At 47.7% G+C, this 16,251-nt stretch overlaps 1 protein-coding gene across 4 annotated transcripts in view; it reads right to left on the bottom strand.

Moving 5' to 3' along the window:
* Positions 1-13: 13 nt before the first annotated feature.
* The window catches only part of PDE1B (phosphodiesterase 1B), a 37,644-nt gene continuing 21,406 nt past the window's right edge, over positions 14-16,251 (bottom strand). For 3 of the 4 annotated variants that reach the window (XM_027858104.1, XM_027858106.1, XM_027858105.1), the window contains 14 exons: positions 14,529-14,642; positions 13,826-14,008; positions 12,928-12,994; positions 12,440-12,556; positions 8,856-8,996; positions 8,004-8,104; positions 7,762-7,887; positions 7,397-7,498; positions 6,045-6,165; positions 5,277-5,358; positions 4,820-4,928; positions 4,331-4,431; positions 3,668-3,788; positions 14-2,904 (listed from right to left, as the gene is read on the bottom strand). In XM_027858104.1, coding sequence (XP_027713905.1) covers positions 3,688-3,788; positions 4,331-4,431; positions 4,820-4,928; positions 5,277-5,358; positions 6,045-6,165; positions 7,397-7,498; positions 7,762-7,887; positions 8,004-8,104; positions 8,856-8,996; positions 12,440-12,556; positions 12,928-12,994; positions 13,826-14,008; positions 14,529-14,642 — 1,465 coding nt within the window. In that variant the 3' untranslated portion in view covers positions 14-2,904; positions 3,668-3,687. Of the gene's footprint in view, positions 2,905-3,667; positions 3,789-4,330; positions 4,432-4,819; positions 4,929-5,276; positions 5,359-6,044; positions 6,166-7,396; positions 7,499-7,761; positions 7,888-8,003; positions 8,105-8,855; positions 8,997-12,439; positions 12,557-12,927; positions 12,995-13,825; positions 14,009-14,127; positions 14,146-14,528; positions 14,643-16,251 lie in introns of those variants that run through there. The other variant, XM_027858107.1, reaches the window with a different exon arrangement.

The raw sequence follows: 16,251 nt of genomic DNA, 5'->3' as shown, positions 1-16,251 counted from the left end.
CAGAAGACAGACATCAGCTTTTATTTCACAACCAGAGGGATAAGGATCACATACACAAGAGCTATCCATTTGCTAGGGGGAACTGCTGCCGGAACTTGTCTTCCTGGCCATTTTGGATAACAGGCTGGGCCCTATGCCTCAAGGCAGGGGGAGGCCAGAATGACCTTGGGAATCCCCCAGCAACGTCTTCGCAATGTCAAGGAAGGAGAAAGCACTGCCTTGCTATAACCAAGCTGGGGGCTCCCTCTGGTGGTCAAAAGTCAGCATGACAGCCCTCCACGCAGGCCACCTCTTCTGTCTAAATCCAGAAGGTGTGCTGAGTATCCCAGGCAGGGAGCAGGAAGGAGGCCAAGTTTCCAGATCAATTAGCCACTGTTACCCACTTTGTGGGTTTTTCAGCATCTCTTCTCCTTGCCAGCTGTCCTGGTGATCATGATTCAGATAGAAGATGAACTAGGTAACCACTAAGACCCTTTCTGACTCCAAGATTCTATAATTCTATGGGGGCCAGGTCAGAACTCTGAAGGTGGGTGTGTGTGGCTCAGCCCATGCTCCAAAGTCAGCCATGATATGGAGACAGGGGCCATTATTCCCCACCAATCTTCTCCAGCCCCATTGATAACAGAGATGACCAGTGTGGAAGCCAAGTTCATTAACAAAGGAAGGAGATGATCCCAGGGACAGGCTCTCCAGGCTCTGAACTTAAAAACTCACCCCCACTAACAGCCCCTCCCACTCTCCAAGACATGAAAGGGACAGGACCAAAGAGATGAAGGCAGTGTCCTCAAAGTCACCCAGCACAAAAGGGAGACCAAGCTAGGCCTATGCTCTCTTCCCTAGATGCCTCCAGTTGGGTGGGAAGAGAGATCAAATGATTTAGCCTGTGTTTTCCAGCTTACAAAGAGCCTTCTTCACAACAGTCCTGTGAAGTAGGCCATGCAAGCACCAGAAATGACAAGCTCGGTGGAGTAATGTCCATAATCCCTCAGGGGCAGTGAGGGGGCCAACTTGGGCACAATACTTCTAACTCCATTGTTCTTTCCATTACAACATGCCATAGAGACAGCCTGTGCCATCAGACTCCTGGCCAGGAGGGTGATAGGTAACTATCGGACTTGAAGTCGGTAGGGGGTGGAGGTAATAAGTACGTCCAGCTACTTCCTTCGTCTGACCCAGACTTGCCAAAGACAGGTCCACGGCCTAAACAGGGACTCCTCAGGACCCTTCTCCTTCCTCCCCTATAATCTAGGCCATCTCTTCAGGGGTCAGGACAAAGACCCAACCCACCCCACCTCAGCCCTCACCCCAATCCCTGCTCTTCTGTATCCTCACCTACCCCATCTCCCACACCTGCACCCAGCCCTCAAATTGAAAGATGAAGACAACATCAGACCCTGTCTCCTTCCTTTATTGGTCTCTGGATGTAGCAGTGGTCTGCAAGGAGGGGGTGGGGAAAGTCACATGCGCCTCTGTCCCCAGTCCCCAGGTAGGAGAGGGTGCTGGGGCAGGAGGGGAGGCCAGCATGTTCAAGAAACCATGGTGGATACAAGACACATGAAACACAGCCCACTGTACAGATGTGCTGAGCAGTATTTACACGGAGGGCAGGGTCACCTCAAATTTGGTTTTTCCCTTGGGGGTGAGAGGAGGGGAGAAGTAGGGGGACACTTTCCCCAAACCCCACCCAGCCCCCTGCCTATGGCTACCCTGGGTTACTATCCCGAGAGGGGTAACCATTTGGAAGAGGTAAGTGGGCCCAGGGACTGGTTATAGCATAGATTTGTCATCAATAGTGGAGTTTTGGATTGTACGTCCCTCTTTCCATTACACAAATGCCAACTCAGCCAAGCTCTGAGGCACCCTCATCCGGGGTGGCCACACTTGGCAGGAGCCGTGGGTATGGGGAACATGAGAGCTTGTGCTGGTTAAAGGTGTCCTCACGAGGTGCTTCTGTCAGGATCTCAAAGCACTTTACAGACATTGGTCGGATGGAAGCTGCCCCCCACCCCAACCAGGGTGTCTGATGTTGGGGAGAGGGGCACATTGGACTTGATGGAGAGGAAGTAATACGGGAATTGGGTCCCCAGCTTTTCTCATGCTGCTAAAGCCCCTGGCGGTGTACCCAGATACACAGGAAGCTCTCTCTCCCCTGGCTCCGGGATCACATTCAAAATGGGCAGAAGGAGAAGAGATACCTAGGGGTGTGAGGTCAGGAGTAAAAGGCGTGGGGGTCGGGGAGAAGAGAAAGACCAGGAACAGAACAACTTGGGGCAAAGGTAGAAAGCCATCCTCTTCAGGAGCCTGGTGAATGAGGGAAAGTAGGAACGTCATCTCCCTACCAGCTTTAAGTGACCCACCCACATGTCCTGCTCTGGCCCCTCCCGGGGTAGGGGGGAAGGAAACTGGGGCCCAGACCTGCCAGCGAAGATCTGGGATGGGGGTCCCAAGGGAACCCCCAAAATGTATTGCTCAGAAACTTGGAGGCAAGAAGAGTATTGCACTGGAGGGGGCTGGCATCACTGATTTTCCCACCCCAACGGTTGGGGTGGGAGACAGTCCAGGAAGCTTCTCCCCCACAACAAGACACCTGGTTATTTGGGGGGAAGGGGAGAAGTCCAGAGGAAGCAGGGTTGGACAAAGCTCCCTGGGTTCTACTGCCTGAGAGGAAAGTGTATCCCATCATGGGGGATGGCAAGGGATTTCCTAGTAGGGAGTGGCAGGCTCAAGCCCAGGCCCAAATGTCCCCTTCCCTCAACCCCACAATCTCTGACATTTGGCCTTTGGAGTCATCCATCTGCTCTCTTCACCCTCGGGTTCCCCTGCCTCAGATCGATCTGTCATTCGAGGGAGCCAGTCCCAGTGAGTGGTGCTGATGGCGTCAACGACTTTGGGCTACTGTAAAACCTGGGATGCAAACAGAGGTAGCTAAGGTTATCCCTTACTCCTCCGGACCCAGCCACCTCTCTTCTGATCAGTGTGAACAGGGATCCTGTCTGGCCTGATAACTGCTGCTATCATCCCGAGATCTCACCTCGTTGGGGGGTGAGGGGAAGGGGGAAATGAGAGACCAGACAAGGAGATTCTTCCTCCTTTGTTCTATTCTATGTTCCAACTCTTTCCTCAACTTCCTCCCCAGAAGGAAGTTTTTGCTAAAATCTAAGCCCCATCCTCCATGAAAATGGGAAATTCTTTGTGGTGATGGGGAAAAAATACCAGCCACAGAATCGGGACACCTGGTGATTACAGTCCTGGCTCTGCCAATAACTTGCTCTGTGACCCTGGGCAAGTCATGCAGCTAAGTGGCCCTCTGCTGGGCTTGGAATCAGCAGGACCTAGATTCAAACACTGCCTCAGTGTCAGTTTCTTCATCTGTACAATGGAGAGAAGACCTGCTGGTTGTGAGGATTAAATGAGATACCATGTAATGTGCTGTGCAAACCTTGAAGTGCTATCTAAAAACTAGCTGTCATTATTATCATTAGTACTCTGCTAAGCTACAGCGCTCTGGGCATATGCCAAATGAAAGACTTGAATCTCTAAGATCCCTTAACTCTAGCAATCTGTGATAATGAGAGGCAGACAGCCTTTCCCAAGGGATTCTGAGATTCCTCCGCCCTAGCGCTGCCACCAGCCCAGTCGCCCCTACCTCTCCTTGCCTTGTACTCACCTGAGCCTGGGCCCAGGCAGCTAATCCAGGTTCCCATTCTGATTGAGCTCCTCGGCAGGGGACGAAGGAGCTTCCTCTTCACATGGGGACAGCTCATCGATGGAAGTCTGATTGGTGATGCCTGATGAAGGGATGGATAAGAGACAGACCTTCTACCTTCCCAAGTCCCAGATCATGGCCACTTCATCTACCCCACCTCTATTTACATCTACATCTCACAGGAGAGAATCCTGCCAGCGTACTAAAAACCTGCCCAGTCCTCATCCCAGGGCAAGTCTCCCTGAGGTTCGGTTTTCCCATTTGAAAATAGTGGACAATAATACTTCAAATGCCTGTCTCACAAGGCTGATTGGAAGGACACACTTTGTAAATCTTAAACCGCTATTTACATTAGCTATTATTTGTAGTATTAGCATGATTACCTGACTCTCTCTGTTAGGTCCTTCCTGAAATCTAGCTCGATTATCTCCTATTCCATTTGCAGGGCATTCCTTCTTGTTCTGCCCTCCCTCCTTAGGTGGGGAGAGGGGAGGGGACTGGGATCCCTGGAAGGCAAGACCCTGCCCTGCCCCACCCCCTCAGTTGAAGGAAGGGTAGAATCAATATTTGCCCCACCTCCTTTTCTCTCCGGTGCCCTTCCCTCAACCAGGACCTAATACCTACCACTAGCAGCGCGTTCTTTCCATTTCTGCTTGTTCTCCTGAATGTATTTGGTCCAGGTGGTACGAAAGCTGACCAGGTCAGGGTTGAGGTCACCAGGTTCCCTAGAACCATCCAGAGAGGGCTGATACCACTGGGAGCCATGTATGGAAAATCTCATCCTAGACAGAAATCTCTTCCCCTTCTTCCCACTCCCAACCAGTCCCATGAATGATTCCCAGAGTGTTGTGCCCCATGCCAATCCAAAGAGAGACTACTTTCTGGCTCCCCCACACAAACATAGAACATGGCCATGAGGAAAGGGTGGGGAGGAGAGGGGACAAAAAATAATAGAAACAGGTGGAAATCAGCTATCAGAGTAATAATGAACTTGACCACTGTATCTTCCGTATCTACCTGCCTTCTCTGTGGGCTTCCCTAACACCCCAAAGCCAAAGGTCCTGGGTATCCCTTGAGAATTGGACATTGAAGGTTCCTCCCAGAAGCCCTCACCTGGGCTTTGTCTTTGCCTTAGAGCCCTCATCTACCAATGGCTGGACACTCTTCTCAGCCACATCAGTCAGAACAGAGAAAGTGGGTTCCACAATGAAGTCAATGAATCCTGCATGGGTAGGGGGAAGAAAGGGACAGAACAAAGGTTGGATCAGTGGGTGAATGGTGTGGCAATGGTCTTGATTCAATTCAAAGCCCAGTAAGACCCTGACCTTCAGGGACTATGTGGTCTCAAGGCCACAGGTTCCCCACCCCAGGACTAGGAACTTTCCATACAAGAGGACTTTGTGATCAATCAGCCCCATGGAGCCCTATTTTACCACGGCTCAGGCGAAGTCAGGTAACTTTTAGAAACTGGCCCTGGCTTCAGGAAGACCCAGCCCTGGCCTTCATTTTCCCCTACTACCACCTCCCATCCCCCAATCTCTCCTCCCTGCAAAGCCTGGTGGTCACTCACCAATTTGAGACTGAGCCACGAGGGTGGAAGTTCGGTCGCAGAGTGGGGAGAAGGGCAGGCCCAGCTCTGCCTCTTTGTCCCCCTAGGAGAAAGAGGGGAGGTAGGGAGAGATAGAACATTCCAGGCCAACCTGAGGCTTTTCCAGGTATGGGCTAGGGGATGCTGAGAGGCAAGGCCAAGGGCTCCTGGGCAGGGTTGGGAAGGGAAGAGGGAACTATGGAAAAGGAAAAGAGGGACATCAGAGTAATTTCTGTGCCTTTCATTTGAAAATCTAAGACATTCAAGGGCTATTCAAAGGAGCCCCAGTTATTATTGTCTTTGGATATGCAGAGTAAAAATGTTTATTCCCACTGGTGAGTATCCAGTCCTGACAGAGCATTTGGAAGGACAATGGATGTTCCTGTGAAGGTCCAGAGTGGTGAGAAGCAACCAGGGGTCAAAATTCAATTGAAAAGCCCAGACCTTGGGGCAGCTAGGAGGCAGTGGATGGAGCACCAGCCCTGGAGTCAGGAGGACCTGAGTTCAAATCCAGCCTCAGACCAGACACTTGACACTTACTGGCTGTGTGACCCTGGGCAAGTCACTTAATCTCAATTGCCTCACAAAAAAAAAAAAGAAAGAAAGAAAAGCTCAGACCCTCATGCCCCTCCCCATTATTTCCCTGCTTCTTGCCTCCCTCTCATTTCCTACTCAGTATAGGTACGAGAAAGGTCCTGCTGCCAGAGAGAGACAGAGACAGAGAAACAGAGTGCCATGTTGATCACATACCTGCCGGAAGAATTCTTCCATGAGGGCCTTGGTCCACCGGCTGTGGACTGACCACTGCTTGGTAGGGTGGCTAATGTCAGCAGCATGGAGCAAGAGAGACAGGGCCTTGGATTTGTCGATCCTGAGGTGGGAAAGATTGGCCATTCTTGAGAGGAAACCCCAGGGCACACTCACACACCGCCTCAGGGAGGACCTATCCACACCGGACACAAACTCAAATAGGAAACACTTAGACATTCAGGAGCTTCCTCAAACAAATACATAACAGATGGAGGACCATCCACATACAAAATTAGGTATGAGGTGTGCATATACATGCACATATGTATTTATGTATGTATATGTAAATGTGTATACACATAAGGTCTTATGTGCACATGAGTCTATATCTAGGTATATGTGTGCATTGTATACATGTATTGAATATATACATATATTGTGCATATATGCATATGTGTGTATGTAACATATACCCAGGACCTGTCCATACACATGCTCAGATCATTTTCTTATGCTCTAACACAAAAAGCATCTATAATTCCATTTGGTAGGAAATTACCAGTGTGGAAACTCCTTCTAACAATGCAGACCACCTTAAGAGATACTACTTAATAGATAAATCCCAGGGATTTCTCTGAGGCAAAGAGAGTTAAGTGACATGCTCACATTCACAGAGCTAGAAAGTGTCTGAGGTAAGATTTGAACCCAGATTTTTCTGATTCTAAACCTAACACTTTCCATGATGATGCTATGTTGACTCTGTCTGCCGCAGCTCTCACCTTCTTCCATACTTACACATAATCAATCAATCAACAGACATTTGTTAAGCACCTAGTATGTGCTAGGCACTATGCTAAGTGCTGGAAATAGTCCATGCCCTCATAAGAGACCCAAGTACTATCCAATTCTGCACCCAGAATAACCACATACATATTTAAGCAAAACCAATAGCAATACTGCAGCCTTGCATTTCTAGGGCATGTTTTATGTGCCCCCAACTGGCCCTTTACTAGAGCCCTAAGGAGTGTGGAGGTCAGGCATGGTTTCAGATATGGAAACTGAGATCTATTCAGGGTCATTCAGCTTCTGAGTAGTAAAGCTGAGACTTAAACGCAGCTCTCCTAAGCCCTAAATCAGGGCCTTCCCCATTGGGCCATATTCTTCCCAGCACAGGTAGACAGACCTGTGTGCACATTTGGACACACTCATATAGACATATCCCATAAGTGCATATAATGGACATTTTCGCCAAGGTTGGTCCCTGCAGGTACATGGCCAGGCACAACATGAAACTCCCCATTGCTATATACCCACTGCTCTGACCCAAGCCCAGCCTTCCCCTGCTAGCCCACCTCTCCAGTTGCTGCAGGGAAGTCTTCATGGACTTGACCTGTTGAAAGTGACAGGACATGTCTGTGGCCAGCACCATCTCAATGACCAGGGATCGAAGCTCTCTGTGCAGAAAGACAGACAGGTTTCAGGTCCACATCTCAGGCCCAGCTCCAGCTTAGGGAGGCTGGAGGAGAAGGACAGAGTACAATGGCTGGGAAACTGACCAAGAGGAAAAGGGATAGGTCATCTGACCTTGGTAGAGAGCTCTTTCCCCAACCCCTGAACTCCACAAAGAGAAGTTAGGGTAAGAGTAGGGGTAGAGGATGGAAAAGGGAAAGGGGTCTGAACTAAGCATTTCCAAGAGGGAAGAGGAGTAGGCACCCACACAAACTCATCCTTGGTGAGATTGATAAAGATGTTCATCTCATCATCCTGCATCATTCGGAAGACAGAGCTAATGTGGTGATTCTCCAGCACTGAGCGATCATTGTACAGGATGGCACATTCTGACCTGGGTGCCAAAGGTCATCTGCATCAGCCCCCTGCCCTAGGAGAGAGAGCTCCCAAAGCCCTTACACCTCCCTGGCTCTCCCTCCCTCTCCCACACCCCAGGCCCAGGCCCCTCACTTGGTCTGGATGTGGAAGCTATTAGTGGTGCCTGTGTGCTCATAGTCATGGATGGCAGCAGCAAAAATGATGGCCAGGACCTCAATCTCCGACAGGCAGTGCTAGGGGAGAGAGGGAGGAAATGGGGCAAAGAAGCCAAGTCTTGGGGATACTGGGGAGGTACAGCAGGAGCTGAGAGAGTCCTCCTCCCCAGAAACCCTCAGATTACCTACTACAACGTCCCCACTTCCAGCCCCTGGGGCAAACTCTCAACCACCTTCATTTCCTTCTGCAAGACCAACTTTTATGTTAAGGAAGAACATAGCAGCTAATAACCATTTGCATTTACACTGAGGATCCCAAAAGTCTTAATGCAATTTTGTTTTAGCAACTTAAAACAACACTAAAACTTTTGGAATGCCCTGGGTGAGCTTTAAGATTTGCAAAGTGCTTTACAAATATTATCTCATTCTATCCTCACAATAGTTCTGGGAGGTAGATGCCATTATATCTCCATTTTACACAGAAAGAAATTGAGGTTAAAAGAGTTAAGTGCCTTGCTCAGGAGTCAAACAGTAAGCATCTTGGGCAGAATTTGAACTCAGATCTTCCTGATCTCCAAGTCCAGTACACTATCCATTATATCACCTCCCTGACTCATAGGTTTCAACTCCCCTGGGAAGAGTCCAAGATCCCCTGATGCCCTGTATATCTTCCCATCCCACCTACACCCATACTCCCACAGTCTGAGATAGTTTCCCAGGGACCCCACTAAGCTAAGAAACAAATGAGAAACTTGAAATACACACAAGCAGATCACATTGCTTTCTATGTCTGACTTCCTCTGGGGGCTGGGTATTCTGGGACACCTACCACCATCCCAGTGCGGAGGAGGAAGCAGTGGACTGTTTGAGTGACATCAGCTGCGTGAATCTGGTTGTGGTAAGGATTCTTGTACTTCCCATAACCCACCTCCAGGGCATCCAGGAACGTCATTAAGAACACAGTGGGAAGCTACAGCAGGAAGGATGACAGTTAGACTTAATGAAGAACTGTCCAAGAGACAGGTGGCTGAGGAAAGGAAAGAGGAAGGTCATCTCCTCTCAAGGAGCCTTTAAAAATCAGAGAGACAATTGGGTATGGAAATCAATCTAACCCTATAGGAAAATAGAGGGGGAAGGGGATAAGAGAGGGGGGGATGATAAAAGGGTAGAAAGATTGGGGGAGGGGATGATCAGAAGAAAACACTTTTGAGGAGGGGCAGGGTCAAAGGAGAGAATAGAATAAATGGGAGCAGGATAAGATGAAGGGAAATATAGTTAGTTTTTCACAACATGACTTTTATGGAAATGTTTTGCATGACTACACATGTATAACCTATATCGAGTTGCTTGCCTTCTCAATGAGGGTGGGGGAGGGAGGAAGAGAGAGAATTTGGAACCCAAAGTTTTAAAAACAAATGTTAAAAATTGTTTTTACATGCAACTGAGAAACAAGATACAGGCAATGTGATAAAGGAATCTATCCTGCCCTACAGGAAAATAGAAGGGGAAGGGGATTAGAGAAGGAGGGAGTGATAGAAGGGAGGACAGATTGGGGGATGGGGTATTCAGAATGCACACCATCTTGGCGTGGTGGGAGGGAAGAGATGGGGAGAAAATTTGGAACTCAAAATCTTGTGGAAGTGAATGTTGAAAACTAAAAATAAATACACTAATTTAAAAAAAAAAAAACAGAGAGAGCCTCCTTTCTCCTCCCAACACTCGATTATGGAAGAAGTTCTATCAGGCACAACAGAAGGAAGGGCATCATGACCTTGACAAGGTCTTTTTCACCTATGAGACCTACGGAATTAATCCTCCCCTCATTCATGTTTTCCCTATTCCTCTGCAATATCAGGTGCCTTATTCAGCTGCTCCTAAACCTGTCCTTGTTTCCATTCCTGTGTGATTGTCCCATTATACTGAAAGCTTCCAAAGGAGGGTGTAGATTTCAAAGAGTACATAAACTTAGATAGGAAAATATCTTTATTTTCACTAATTTGGAGGAGTTTGTAATCCTCTGTATTTTTATATGATCTCTGGCATTTTGTTTTATGCATTTAAAATCATTACTAGGAAAAGGCATCCTTAGACTTCACTAGTCGATCAAAGGAGTCTGCCATTCATGATACACACAAAAAAATTTAAGAACCCCTGCTCTAAATGATCCCCATCATCTGAGGAGGGTCTAAAGTAGGGGAGAACTGAGGAGGTGTCAGTCTGAGTTTAGGAAGATTGATTTGGGGGGTTGTGGCTAGGTCGGGGAGGAATAAAGGGAAGATAAAATCCTCAGATCTAGTCCTCCCTCCATTCAGTCTTCCAGACCCCACAGCCAAACCCCTCCAAGCCCTGGAGGGCTGTGCCCCAAATACAGGGAATTCAAAAGAACTGTATCCATGGCAACTACTCAGTGGTTTTTGATGTTGCCATGGTGTCCCTTAGGGTGGGAGGGTAGGGAAGAAGAGAGGGGAGGGCCAGAGACAGTCCAGGTACTCAGGGAGGAAACAAAGATAGGAAAGAAGGTTCAGACCAAGGTTTCTACAATTTGGGGGGAGCCCAAAAGAATAGTACTCAGAGAAAAACCAGAGCAGGAAGGCCCGGAAATCTTAACTCTAGAGATGCAGGGGAGCTAGACAGAGCCCCACAAATACTTTTGTTTTCATCCTGGAGGCTTCAAGCCAGAATGGTCCCGGAAGAGCTGGACATAAAATTTAGCATGGACTTTCTGGTTTTTGAGGACTCGAGGCTGAGAGGGGTTCTACTGAATAATAACTGCCTCACGTTTCTATTGTACATTAGAGTTTGCAAAGTCCTTTCTTCACAACAACCCTGTGGGTTAAGTGATTCAAGTATTATTATCATCCCCATTCTTTAGATGAGGAAATTGAGGCTCTAAGAGGTTCTATGACTTGCCTAAGGTCACGTGACTAGTGAAGGAGAGAATCAGGACTAAAAACCCAACACATCTTATTCCTAGTGCCATACCCCTCCTGACACTCCTCCTTCCTGGAGGGTGGATTTGGAGGAAAGGAACCGGGGATGCAGCAGGATGGGTGAAGTCAGCCTTCATGTGGAATTTTTTGATCTGCAAGGCTGGTCATTGACCACAGAAAACTATGAACTCTCATTCTCTTGTAAAGATAAAGGAATTAGGCTTAAGGGGGAGGGCTTTAACCCCGGACACAGTCTCCCTGGCCCAGCTGCTAGGCAGATGTGGTTAGGGGTCCAAGGAGGAGACACACACACAAACACACACATTCACACGTTCACACTTTCTCTCTCTCTCTCTCTCTCTCTCTCTCTCACACACACACACACACACACACACACACACACCCCACACAAAACTCTATTCCTTTAAAAGCAGAAAGATAAACTCATTGCTTTAACTAACCCCCTTGGAAGGTTTAAGGTTCCTGGGGAGATGTACTCCACCTAACTTCCCTCTCCAATCGACTTCCCACACTGGATGCAAGCACACACGCAACCTCCCTAGCTGCTAACATCAGCCCTCTCAGACTCCAAGTTTACCAAACAATCTCCATAGCAATAGCCCCACCCCTCCGAAGCTCAGGGACAACCTTTCTCCTGCCTCATCCCCCTCCCCCCGACACACACATTTTTCTTGCGCTTCCAAATGACTTTTCCATGAGGATGAAGTTCTTCCTGCCCAGATTCCCAGGAGATGCTCCCTCCACTGGGACCCAAAATAGGAAGGGTTTTAACCCTTGAACATGTCTCCCTGGCCCAGCTGCTAAGCAGTCTTGGCTCCAGCTCTCTCCTCTGCACATTCTCAACTCAGCCTGGGGCCTACTCTTCATGAAAGTTTCTTGGACAGAAACCAGAGCCTGAAAATTACTAGATTTTTTTCCCTTTTTTTCTCAAGAGAGGAGTCTTCTGGACAACATCTGGAGATGGTCTGATGACCCCAGATAGCAATATTTGGCATCTACCTTCAACCAAGTCTAGGGGAAACCTGGAAGAGAAGGCTGGGAGGCTCCTGGGGGAGGTGGGGGGAGGAGGGAAGCTCTAGAGAACAAGGAAGGCAGCCCAAAAAAATCAGCCTAAAGAAAAGAAGGTGAAGGTGAAGGCAAAGCCCTAGACAGGTTCTAAAGGGGGACTCTCAGGAGGAGAGGGGCCCACTGATCTCTATTACCAAGAAAGGCAAAACAATAGACGAGGAGCTGATAAAGCAGTATATGACAAGGATGTTAGTAGTCTGGGGGCCTTTTCCTTGTGGTCCAGGTTGAATGAGGAGGCTGAGAAAATCTCCTACCCTGGGGATCTTTTAAGAATGAGAAAGAGAGACAGAGATAGAAATAGAGAGACAGAGAGAAACAGAGAGACAGAGAGGAGGGAGAGAGGGAGAGAGAGAGAACAGGCAGAGGAGAAAGGAATTGTGGACTGACTTCTGACCTTGAAGCGGCTGATGAGGTTGTGTCGAGTGAGCAGCTCAAAGACAATAGTCCTCAGGGCATGGTCATCGGCCACCCGGTTCAGGGCAAAGACATCGAAGCACCAATGGTCCAGGGTCTGTGTGAAGACCATGGGTTAGGTGGACTAAGAAATGAGGTAATCCAATTTCCATCCCAGGGGATCTCAGAAATAAGAGGGACATTGGGAATGGCTTCCCAATGGACACAGAGGGTAGGGGATGAAGGGAGGGGAAAAAATAAAGCCAAGCATCTCCTTCCCTGGCCATCTCTTAAGACAGAAGAGACATGGAAGCAGGGTTCCATGGAGGGGCACAGCCTCCTTAAGGAAAGGAGGGATGGTGGGAGAGCTAGACAGAGAATGCAGGAAATTGGGGAATTCCTCTAAGAAACAGATTGGTGGACACAAACTTTGATCCCCCCCCTTCCTTCCCCACACTCCAGCTCCCTACCAGCTTCCTAGAACATTACCTTAAGACAGTTGATAACAGCATTGGAGTAGGTGGGGCCCACGGAGGTGTAGGTTCTCCGAAACATCCTAGGGGACGGGGAACAAAAAGTGTGAAGGAGGATACATGAGGATATGGAGACTAGGGAGTGGAGGGCATGAGGGTCTGTAATGGGAAGAAAAGGAGTAGAAGAATCATGATATAAGAGGTTGATGGCTTGGGGAGTGAAAGGTGGCATATGAAAAGAAGGGGTAGAGGGGACATGGGTATAAGGAGTAACGTAAGTAAAGGGAGGTCTGTGAAGTGTGTGTGAAGGTAGGAAAAGAAGGTTGAGAGGGAATATAGACATACATATACATATATACATATAGAAATGCTTTTGTTGTTCAGTCATTTCAGTTGTGTCCAATTCTTCATGACGCCATTTGGGGTTTTCTTGGCAAAGATATTGGAATAGTTTGCTGCTTCCTTCTCCAGCTCATTTTACAGATGAGGAAACTGAGGCAAACAGAGTTGAGTGACTTGTCCACAGTCACCCAGTATCTGAGGCCAGATTTTAATTCAGGAAGATGAGTCTTCCTGATTCCAGGTCTGGTGATCTATCCACTGTACCACCTAGCTGACTACACACACACACATACACCCACCCACACATATACACACACACACACACACACAGAGCCACACAGTCACACAGCCATACAGCTGGGGTTGTAAGGGTATGAGGAAAGTGTCTAAGGATGTAGGAAAGTGAAAAGGCAGGTATGCTGAAGGAATTAGGTTTAGAAAGAGCTAAGAGTCTAGAGAGGACTGAATGGATGGCAAAGAAGCTAGAAAGGGGTATTCAACGTAGGTTGAATAGTCAGTGAGGATAAGAGGAAGAGGAAAGGTGGGAAAGGGTCGTAGGGAGGGGATCTCACCGCTCCACAAATATCCCAGCCTGAACAGCATGGACAATGCTTCGGAATTTTGGCTTCTCCTCCGCTCGTCTGCCCTTGGCTCGAGTCTGTTGGGTGAAGGTGGACGCCAGCCAGTCCCTAACCTCTGAGGGCACTGCATCTGAGCGGAGCTCCTGTAACTCATCTTCAGTGTCCAGGATTTGTCTAAAACCCAGGATAAGGAGGGAAGAATGGACAGAGAAGGATCACCACTACTCCCACCCCTGCCTTGATATCTGCTACCCCCATGGGAATACTAAGAAGCATAAAATAAGGGTTCTTACTCCCGTTTTCTCATCTTGTTTCAGTCTCTATCTCTGTTTCTTTAAGTCTCTAGCTATTTCTTCCTGTTTCCGTGTGTGTGTGTGTGTGTGTGTGTGTGTGTGTGTGTGTGTGTGTGGAGAGAGGGAGAGAGGGGGAGAGAGAGAGAGAGAGAGAGAGAGAGAGAATGTCTGCATTTTCCACCCATTTTGATATATCTCTGTCTGCTTTTCCATCTTTTTGTCTTCCTGGATCCTGTCTCTCCCAAGTTTCTGGTCTCTGCCTTCCTGTATCTCTGGTCTTTATCTCTCCATGATCTCCAGCCCCTCTTCCCTTTGCTCTGCTCTCTGTCTCTGCCTCTCCTCTGTACCTACCTCTGACTCTATTGCTCACCCTCCTTGCTCTCTCCCTAGCCTGCCCTCACCGTGTCTCATCAATGTAGACAGCTTCCAGCAGCGAAGCCGTGTACTCCAAGTTTTTCTTCAGCTCCTCAATGTTCACTTCCCCATTCTCCAGTTGCTTGACCATGTAGCGCAACCTGCAGGGAGGAAGAGAGAAGGAAGAAGGGAGCTCAAACCTTGAGAACTGTCCCACAGTCATCATCGGACCAGGCTTTCCATCAGGGAGCGTTTGGTCCAACCATCCAGCAACTCCAGGCTGAGCATGTGGTTTATCCAGGGCTAAGGTGAAATCCCACACTGACTCCCTCAGGCCTCCAATACACTTCTGGGCCATCTACCCTCATCAACTTTCACTGAAAATATGCCCACAAATTCACACAAATAAGAACCTTTGCAAAATGGAATTACTCATTAACACCTCACATTTATATTGATTTTTCTACATGACAACCCTGTAAGGGAGTCGATGAAAATATTTTCATTCCCATTTTACAGATAAGGAAACTGAGGCTCAGAGAGTTTGAGTGGCTAGGCCAAGGTCACACAGCTAGAAAGAGGCACAGCTGATACTAGAACCCAGGTTTTCATACACACAGTCCAGCACTGTTTTCCTTATAGTATATTCATTGTCTCTCCAATGTAGGCTGAGCAATAAATACCCTGGTTCTAGTCCTGATTTTGACATTTTGTGACCTTGAGCTGGTCACTCCTAAACCTCAGTTTCCTCATTTGTAAAATGAAGGGATTAGATGATCACCAAGGTTGCTTCCAGCTCTGCTCCTGTATCTCTAAACTGAACTGCATCCCCAAAACAAAAAAAAAAAGTTTCTTTGGAATTATATAACAACCACTCATATTTCTACAATACTTTGTGGCTTACAAAATACTTCCCTCACAACCACTCAGGGAAGCAAAGAGTGTGGTATGATAAACTTCATTCTGATCCACTTAGCACAGTACCTGGCACATGGTGCTTAATAAATGTTTATTGACTGACTGATCTTTCAGTGACTTGTCCAGAGTCATACAGCTAGCAAGTGTCAAAACAAATTCTGGATCCTCAAGTCCTCAGATTGCAAGATCAGTCAGCACACTTTCCACCATACCACACTGCCCCATTTGTTGGTTTGGATATTAAAAAACAGGTTAGTCTAAAGGTATTAGAGAGGCAGCCTGATCTAGTGGGAAGACAGGCTGACTTCAGAGTTAGGAGAGATGAGAGATAAATCTGCCTCCTAGCTATATAACCATGGATACTTAGAGCTGTATGTATTAAGAAGAAATCATGTTAACCTTTTAGAGCCTCAGTTTCCTCATCTGTGTAAAAGCAGAGATAATAATACTTGTAACTCTCACCTAAACAGTGTTATTGTGAGGACTAAATGAGATAATTACGTATTTTATAAACTTACTTGAATAAAAAAAATCACTGATTCTGACTCTGCAAAAAGCTCTTTATAAATATCAGTTATCATTATTATTATGATTATGATTATGATTATGATTAATTCTACATTAGTCACTACCACCTATCAATTCTGTAATAAAAGTGTTCTGGGGGTTTCTCCTACACTCAGTAACAGTCCTTCCACCTGGAGAAATGTTCCCAGTGGGGCACAAGGATTTCCACTGAAGCCCTGCTCTAGGCCCCTAGACATTTAGAGCTCAGGCAGAAACACACAGACACACACAGACACAGACACACACACACACACACACACACACACACACACACACACACACACA

Source organism: Vombatus ursinus, unplaced genomic scaffold (assembly GCF_900497805.2).
Source record: "Vombatus ursinus unplaced genomic scaffold, bare-nosed wombat genome assembly UNPS02012709.1, whole genome shotgun sequence".
NCBI classification, from domain to species: Eukaryota; Metazoa; Chordata; class Mammalia; order Diprotodontia; family Vombatidae; genus Vombatus; species Vombatus ursinus.
Note: the sequence above shows the minus strand (reverse complement) of the source record. Positions and strands in the feature narration are given on the sequence as shown.